Source organism: Hyalella azteca, unplaced genomic scaffold, assembly GCF_000764305.2.
Source record: "Hyalella azteca isolate HAZT.00-mixed unplaced genomic scaffold, Hazt_2.0.2 contig16162, whole genome shotgun sequence".
NCBI lineage: Eukaryota > Metazoa > Arthropoda > Malacostraca > Amphipoda > Hyalellidae > Hyalella > Hyalella azteca.
This window is the reverse complement of record NW_025945989.1, coordinates 1-9,484: the sequence shown is the minus strand read 5'-3', so window position 1 is coordinate 9,484 and position 9,484 is coordinate 1. Positions and strand designations below refer to the sequence as shown.

Below are 9,484 nucleotides of genomic sequence, written 5' to 3'. Positions count from 1 at the left end.
GTAAGACATGAGTACGCGAATAATGCGCCGCCTGATTTGTTTAAAAGCGGGCATCAGGAAGGTGCTGGTGAATACCAGGGCACGGAAGGAGGGAGTTAATTAAACTCTTATTGGCTGTGCATTCATGAGCAGCAACTGGCCCATAACATAAAATAATGTAAAATAATGCACAATTGCGGTATGTAAAATAATAATGCAAAATAATGTAAATAATGTAAAATAATGTGCTCATTACGACCAAGTAAACGATCAAATTTAGGGAATTTAGACCCAAAGCGGGGACCGCAGGGGAAAAATTTAAACTAAACGCTGGAATTTTAACCAAACACAATTGTCTATTGTCTAGGTCGAATCAATTCATACAGCATTTCGCTCGTATCAAACACACACAAAACCTGTGCCTAACTTTAAGAAAACCCACTCAGTACACAAGCTGTGCCTTATGTGGTATATATTTTAGAATCAATGGAGCGACACAACAGCAGACATGGTAGCTTGTTAATTTTGACAACGTAAATCTAAACCAAACACAGAACGAATAACGAGAACTTCTCCTAAAAACTTCAATCATCTTCAATATGTTGCGAAGAGATCTACACTTATTACATTTTATGTTTACTTCGAATAGGATCCTATAGGATTTCAATCCGACGCATGTTTTATGAAAAATTAGGAATCCTTATCTATGCGAGCTCGGGAAAAACTTAGGAACTATTGCTTCATCTGTAAGAGGCAGCCTCACTTCACACAGCTAAAGTAACAGCACTCGTGCGTGGCATCACCACTTCTCACAGCTAAAGTAACAGCACTCGTGCGTGGCATCACCACTTCACACAGCTAAAGTAACAGCACTCGTGCGTGGCATCACCACTTCACACAGCTAAAGTAACAGCACTTGTGCGTGGCATCACCACTTCACACAGCTAAGGTAACAGCACTCGTGCGTGGCATCACCACTTCACACAGCTAAAGTAACAGCACTCGTGCGCGGCATCACATAACGTCTTCAAGGTTGGCAAGTCCAGCATTGCCAAAAGTCCAGCGGCCCGATCATTTTCTATGAGGTATTTCTGATTATTTCTGATTTTTTTCAATTGCAGTTCATATTACCTCTGCCTCTAAGTGACATCCCTCTCTGAGGTGCGGTCACATCCCTTTCTGACACGCAGTCACAACAAATAACTTCAAAATATGACTTCAGAAGAATATAAATTCTAGTTTGCGTGGAATTGTAATCCCCCGCTCGAGGTGAAGGCTGCCGTGATCATGTATGTGATTTTGCTGTGATGGGGGGACGCGTTGGGTGGCGATGGGGTAAACGGGGCACAATTACTTCGCGAATCTCAAGTAGAACCCCGCCTTGAAGGTCTTGGCCAGCGCCTGGCCTTGCAGAGTGAATGTTGTATTGCCTTTTCCGCCCTGCGGAAAACAGTCACATTAAGTCGTGTTTAGGGCGACACTGTTTTATTGTCCTCAATAAAAAGTCAGCTCTGGTAAATGATCATTAGGTCTGCAGTTCACACCCAGTAAGCGCTATATGCAATATTTTGATATTATAGTTTGCAGTAAAATTATCAATTATAGAGGAATTAAATAAATTATAATAATCTTTGTATTTACCGACGATAATTATGGTATGAAAATAAAAAAAATTATTCAATTCGGCTCGATTGAGTTTGATTGCATGGAGGCTGAAGAAATGGACTTCCTCGTGCTGATTTAGTGGAGTTAAATTATTAAGTTGAACCGAAACTAGGACTGAAGTGCCGAAGGACCCTCTGGGAGTTACGATGAATAAGTTTAATTCAAGGCGTCGGTGCACTATTTCTCAAATCAATATGTCATATCTCTTCTGAAAAAAATCATAAACCTAATAAAAGAAAACCAAGATAGACACGGACACCAAAAACCCTCCCTTTCACTGACCACGTTATCAGTGCACATATCTGCGTCGAGCTTGGTACCGTCAGTAACGCGCAGCGAGTAGCCGTCGCAGGCAGTGGCAGTATCGAATTTTTTTCCAAAAAATTGATACCCAAAATTAGAAAAGGTTGATGTGAAAGTAACGGTGCAGTTGTAGGTCGGACCGTCGGGGAATGCCTTGCACCCGAATCCAGGGTGTGAGTACACATAAACGTTGACAGCCTTGGAGAGGTCAGCCGTAAGTTCAATGGTCCTGCCGCATTCGTTCACTGCGGAGAAAAATTAGTGGAATGATCTTAAAAGTGACTGAGTACAATGTATTGATCCTTTCATGTGGCATGGAAAAGGAAAAGAAATTTAGGCTAAGTTTGCTGCTCACGACTATCGTTAAGCCTGGTCACTGAGCACAACGTATCGTTGATCACTTGGCAGCGCTTCATCTCACTTCAGTAAGCACAAGTAAAATATGTTATAATGAAACGGTTTGGTATAACGATTGCATCGCCTCGTGTTGACTCACATCGTCAGGTATCGGCTGTGGCCAAGCAAGGACACATCAAAGTAATTATCTGGCATACCAACCTCACCGAATGCTCTCAATGCCGCGTAGTGTAGCGCGCATGACGCTAAACAATGTAGATGTGACGTATAGGTATATAATGGCACAGAACTGATTATTATTACATTTTAATTTAGTTAAGATTATTATTTTCATTTACACACTGAAGTGGTGACACGAACATAAAACATATTGAAGGGAATAATTAATTTTTAATGAATGAAATAAGCAATTACATTACTTGAATGATCAATCATTGTAATTGATAATCAGGGCATGGCGATAAAAAAAATTAAGAATTTTCTTACTATATATGTACATGGCATGTAGACTTAAGCACAATTTCATGCTTAGAAGTTGCCATAAGGTTTTCAGATCCCCAATGAGCAAAACCTGCTATAAAAAATATAAATCATATCAACAGGGGAATCATTATTTATTTTATAACAATCAACATTTTACTGTAAACGACGTAAGCTTTTTGGTACAATATTTGCCGCCACGGTATGCATTATTCAGCATGGTGGAAAATTTCATACCGAAAAAATTTCCCGAAAATATTTCTACTGCACGGTGCAGAAGAAAGTGATTATAATATCAGCAAATACATGTAAATAAACTTAATGCAATCCCTTAGAACGAGCTCGGTTAGTGAGTTTATTACCACCGGCTAGGGCAGCACAACTCAGCACATTCCAGAGCTGAAAGTATCGTGGTTGTAAGAGCTTTAAGTGTTTATTTCTGAGAGAACTGAACTTGTTCTGTTTTTGGCGGCTAAAATAATACGACAACGACTATCAATTATATATGGGATCGATTTTCAATTACATAGTAGTTATCAATTATATATTTGATCAGTTATAAGTTATATGGTAGTTATTATTATTATTATTCCACGAAGAGATTGTCGTGGCGTCTCGTTCAGATCGAACTTCGAGGGCATGTTACAAGTGGCTAAAAAAGACACGAGAGGATAAAAACAGATGACGTCTATGCTAAAACAAATGACATATGCCAAGACTGACGACGTCTATGCTAGAACAAACAACACCTATGCTAAACTAGTAATATACATAATAGATTAGATGACGGCTAGGTCTAAGATTCAAAGACTCTACGGAAAAGTTATGTTTTTAGGCGTCGACGAAACAACGGCAGCGAAGAAGCAGATGTCACCGAAGCTGGTAGATCATTCCATGTTCTGGCCGCAGCGACCGGGAACGCTCTGTCGCCGACGGTGGGCTGACGTGAGGACGGGACGACGAGGTCAGCCTTCTACGAGGAACGCGCCGTAGGCCTTCAGCGAGATAAGGTCTTGCTAAACCATGGAGGCAGCGGAACGTTAGAACAGCGACTTTAAACTGCGTGCGCTGCTGGATGCGCAGCCAGTAAAGGTCACGCAAAATCGGTGTCACGTGGTCGAATTTCCGCCGGACACAAACGAGTCGCGCGGCAGCTTTCATTACGAATTGCAGTTTGTTAAGTGCCGTGATGGGAAGTCCGTAGAGTGTGGCATTGCCATAGTCCAGTCTGGTCAGAACAAGCGCCACCATGATGGCCTCGAGGACCGGCCTCGAGAGACAGCGACTGACGCTACGAATTCGCCGCAGGATGCCAAAACAAGCAGCGGTTACTTTGGCAATGTGGTTGTTCATAGATAGTTCTGAGTACAGCTGAATGCCGAGGCTGCGCACAGAGGATGCAGGTGCGACGAACTCGTCGCCCACGCGCACAAGGTTGGCTGGAAGCTGATGTTGGCGCCGAGCGGTCGCGAACCAAATAAATTCAGTTTTCGATGCATTGAGCTGGAGCCGGTTTGAACGCATCCAGTCTGAAACGGCGTCCATGCAGGCAGACATCCGGTCTTGCAGCGCTGCAGCGTCTGCTGGCGCACAGTAGCAATAGATTTGGGTGTCGTCGGCAAACATGTGCGGATTCAAGCTGTGTGAATCAATTATGTGCAACACGTCGGCAGTAAATAGCAGGAAGAGGATTGGGCCGAGGACCGACCCCTGTGGTACGCCGCAGGTGACCGTCGATGGGGTAGAAGAGGAGAGCCCGCGACGAACACATTGGAGTCTATATTGTTGAGGTAAGACTCTAACCACTGCAGCAGGCCATACGATACGTCTAGCCGACGCAACAAGGTGGCGTGGTCGACCGTGTCAAATGCAGCGGAAAGATCGAATAAAGCCAGTGCCGCAATGCTGCCGCGGTCGACCGCCTGCAGAATATCCGAAAGAACCTTCATCATGGCGGTCTCCGTCAAGTGGTGACGACGGTATGCAGACTGGAGCCGAGGCATGAGACCGGACTTATGAAGGTAGTTATTTAGCTGCCGGGCCACAACGCGCTTGAGAAGTTTCGATAAAATCGACAGGTTGGAGATGGGTCGATACGAATTTGGGTCTGATGCGTCGAGGTCCGGTTTTTTGAGAAGCGGCGTGATGTAAGCGGATTTGAAGTTCTCAGGGACAACGCCGTCAGCGAGGGAGCGGTGGAACAGTTCAACCATAAATGTTGCTAGGCTGGCAACATTCTCCCTAAGTAGTTGCGACGGCAGCAGGTCACTGGCGCACTGCTTGTTAGGCAGCGCGCGCACCGCAGCGGTGTCCTCATCCGCTGTGACGCAGGTGAACTCGCGTAGCACACAGTTGTAGGAGCATGGCGTAAAGGTTGCCGCGGAAGCATCGGCCGACGACGCGCGTACAGCTTAAGTTTTCTTTTTAAAGAACGCATGGAATTCTTCCACGTTCACGTCTCCCGAGGCATCCGCACGACCTCGCTCCATGAGCCTATCCAGCGAATGCTACAGCGCCCGAGGGTCGCCGCGCTGTGCGTCAACTCTTAGACGTCAGAATGACTCCCTCTTGGATCTAAGAAGGTTGTCATGGGCGCGCCGCGCCTCCCGCCAGTTGGACGTCGCTTTAGCCCCAGCAGCAGGATCGTTACGTCTGCTCGCGCGGTGGACAGCCCGCTGGAGCAGCCGAACACCACGCTTCGAGGCGCGACATTCGTCGTCAAACCACGGGTCGGAGGTTCGCTGGGGACACGAACAGTTCGTGCGGGAATGAGGTCATCGAGCAAAGATGTCAATTAGATGTCGTAGAGTTTTGTAAGATCATCCACCGACAGCTCCGCCCATGAGTCCGGCCGACCAAGTAGGGACGACTGAAGTTCCCTGTTCAAAACATCGCCGTCGAGATCGCGCCGCGGGCGACAGGTGACGGCTGTGTACGTCAACGCCGGGCGAACGCATGGCACCATCCACTGATGTAGTCGGTGGTCAGATATTGCGACTTCGATGATGTCAACGGGCAGAAACTGAATGTCGGTACGCGTGATGACAACATCCAGCAACCCGCCAAGTTCATGGGTTGGTAAGCTAACGTGACAGACCATGCCGAAGGCAGAGAGCAGATCGTTCAGCTGACGCGCCCATTGGTCGTCGGCACGATCCAGTCGAACGTTAAAATCAATAGTGATAAAAATTTGATCGGTGAGGGTCACAAGTCTAATTAAAACATCACTTAATTCAACAAAAAAATCACGTGCGACAGCAACTTATCCGGCACGATAGATGACGACAGCAACACACGCGAACGACCCGCAAAATGACAGTTATGAACGATATAATTGAAAAGGATTATAGATGCGAGGACATAGAGCCTATATGCAGGTGCTATATCGGAGCACTTACCCACAATGCCTAAAGTGTGGAGAAATGAAGGGAACCTGACGTAGATTATAGTTTTGTAAAAATACCGAACACCCTGCGTAACTGATACTCACGCAGGTTGTAAGCTGGGTATGTCACGGAGACGAGGACAATTATTCCGCAAGGAGAGTCGGTGACGCAAGAAGCCACGTCCAGTTCAGCTGTAAAAACACCTCTGTAGGTGCCATTGTCTTGAGGAAAGAGGTGGAGGTTCGGTGCTACCCCTGGGACTGCATGGCAGGAACAAATGAATTAGTGGATTTGATGACTCATGAATTAGTGTAATTCGGTGCTAAGATCTTTGGAGGGACAAGCTGTGGTCGGCAGTTTTGAGGTTGGTCAAGGTCAGGATGCTTCGTTGCTTGGAGAAAGCTGTGACCAGAACTTTGCATCGGGAAAATGCCAAAGAAATTACCTTAGAAATAAAGAGTGCTCTCAAAAATAACTTCAGAAAGAACTTTGAGTAACATGTTTTAGTAATAGTAGGAACAATAAAACGGCGCGCATCATCGGCCAGTGATAACAGATATCACATACTAGAGCTCATCATAGTAGTGATAAAGGACGCATCATAATAGAGATCAGCGTCTCGTCATAGTAGTGATAAAGGACGCATCATAATAGAGATAGAGGGCGCATAATAATAGAAATACAGAGCACATCATAATAGAGATCAAGGACCTCATTGATGATGAAAATGGTTGTATTTACTGATATTTTTAATTTCAAATAAGCTCCGAGTGTCTTTCAAATGTTGATTTATGTCATCTAATAATAATACGGGAAAAATATTCGATCATAACTTATAATTGTCGTGCACGTTGAATTACCTTCACTGATTTTATTATGGTTAGTTGAATCGTTGAATATAAAGATTATTTATAAAACTCCGATTTAAGTTTTAAATAGAAGCAAGACGACTTAATTAAAAAAACTGGTGTCATACACGAAGATGGAAAGAATGAAGAAAATTCTTTTATGTCGACACCGCACCCTAGGCGTGACTTCACCATTATACGCGGACTTGTGGCTTAACCTGAGATTCGTTTAAAAAAAAATTAACTCAGTCATTTCACCTTGGCCAGTGTGTGCTTTAGTTCCCTGCCATCGTGATCACAGAAGTATCGAGTGTGGAGTAACGAATCATGTTAAAAAATATGAGAAAAAAGATGGTTTCTTAACAGTGACTAGTATTCCGAAAGAGAAGGTTAGCTGGAGTCGTGAGCGAGAGGCTAGACTAATTTTGTCCTATTTGGCAAATGGTAATTGCATCACGAATTATTGTCAACTTACCGGCAGATGGCGGTATAATATTTGGCTGAAAGACAGCTTGGACGACATTCACGAGCTGGTACAGCTTAAATCCGGTGTTCTCAACAGTGACGTTGACGTAGGGAGCAGCAGCAGCGCCTGTTGAAGATTTTTTTAATATTTCATAAATAAAGGTAAGCTACTAGCGAGAAATGCGGTTGGCATGGCCAGTACACGACAACACATAACATCATACATATCCGCGAATGTCCTGCTTGCCTTCCAACCGCGCAAGTTGTGCGCATTAGTTAGTCGAGCGAGAATTTGCCAATTTTCTAATCGTACAGTCTAATCGTACAGTCTGCCAAATGGAAGAACTAAGAGCTTGGATATATGAGGTCTGTCAAACCTGTTTTAAGCGATCAATCACCAGTTTAATGAAGTACGCCAAGGCTGTACCATATCACTTTACGGTTTGAGTATCATGTCTAAAACTATTTGTTGTTGTAATATTTTTATGGATTGGTGTATGAATCCCCACTCGCGTCAGTGCAGAAAGTGGAAGCCACCACCCGTCTTTTGGCTTTTATCCGCGTCAGCACAGAACGTGCACGAAAATTCATATGAATCCTTCTTATTGCCGTAATAATACCATTATGCCATTCAAGACCAACACCAAGCCGCTCAGGACTGTCAATAAGCCTCCCTTGACCAACAGTAAGCCGCTCGCGACCAACACGAGCGTCTCGAGAAAAGTTCCAACCCATTCATGAGCAACACAAATCGCTCTGGACCAACAGAAAGCTCACATGACCAACATCAAGCTGCTCTCAACCAGACCCAAAAATGTCTCTAAGAACAAGTTACTTTACTCCTAAAGCAAACGTCAACGGCGTTGGTGCTGCAAACGCAGCTAAAGGCACCTTTAAACAGCATACGTTCACGCGACACGGGTGCATGCTCGACTGTGCTGATGCGCGTTCACACGATGCACGACTGATGCACAATATAAGTACTCGTATGCTCGTATTCACCAACTGTCACGACATTAGTAAAAGTATGAACAAAGACTGATTTGCAGGAACACATGTGTTCGTTTACGTAGTCAGGCGCATTTTTGCAAAGGCGCGCTCACTTACATTCACTTGAGTATTAAACGGAAATACGTCCTGACCCAAACTCCCACATACGCTTACTTATAAAAACAAACTTCTCACACACATATAGACATATTGAAGGAAGCACACACAAGTACTTGCGCTCACGCTCAATAATACACTTTGCGCATAATAATACAGCTTACAGCTTCTGTTTGCAGTTACAGGCGAGGGTGCGAGAGGCTTTATGCAAGGGTCTGACTGGAAAAGTACAACGATTGAGCATTGCGCGAAGGTTGTACTCGAGGATGGGTTCTAGTGTTAAGTGTCTAAATGGGAGAAAGATCTTTAGACCCCGAGAATGGGACTAAAGATCTTTATGCGGAGGGTTGGGTTTCGTGCGAAGGCTGGGTTAGAGATGTATAACATTGGGTTAGAGATGGATCTGAGGTCTTAAAGACTCAAAGTCTTAAGACTTTGAGGTCTTAAGATCTATATGCGAGATTTGGCATATTGTGAGGGGTTGGGTTAGAAATGCATCGGGACAAACTTATTTACGCAGTAATATCATAGGTCATTCAATACACTTATCGGGACTCACATATTTATCGGACAGCAATATCACAGGTCAATCAATTAACGTCTAGGAACACACCTATTCATTACACAGTAATATTCAATTTAGGTTTTTGGTCTCTTTTGTTCATATCACAGTCATATCACAGGTCAATATTAATGTATGGAGTCTCACTGAAAGGAACACTTGGAGGAGTTTCGTAGGAAATACTGGAGTTGGTCACGTAAATGACTGGTTCTTCCGTCGAACAGGAGCAGAGTTTCTTGCCAAATCTGTATGCTGTGCAGGTTCCATTGAAAGAAAACCCAGCCATGTCTGAAAAAAACAAATAGTTTCTCACGAAATGTGTTTGCGGCTAT

General features: G+C 44.3%; 1 protein-coding gene across 1 annotated transcript; it reads right to left on the bottom strand.

Moving 5' to 3' along the window:
- Positions 1–935: 935 nt before the first annotated feature.
- LOC108664844 lies at positions 936–9,438 on the bottom strand. Its single transcript, XM_018151537.2, has 5 exons — positions 9,300–9,438; positions 7,494–7,610; positions 6,275–6,430; positions 1,927–2,192; positions 936–1,419 (listed from the first exon to the last, which is right to left on the bottom strand). Exons 1-5 carry the CDS (start codon positions 9,436–9,438, stop codon positions 1,330–1,332), a joined length of 768 nt encoding a protein of 255 aa, XP_018007026.1. The 3' UTR covers positions 936–1,329.
- Between the last annotated feature and the right edge of the window lie 46 nt (positions 9,439–9,484).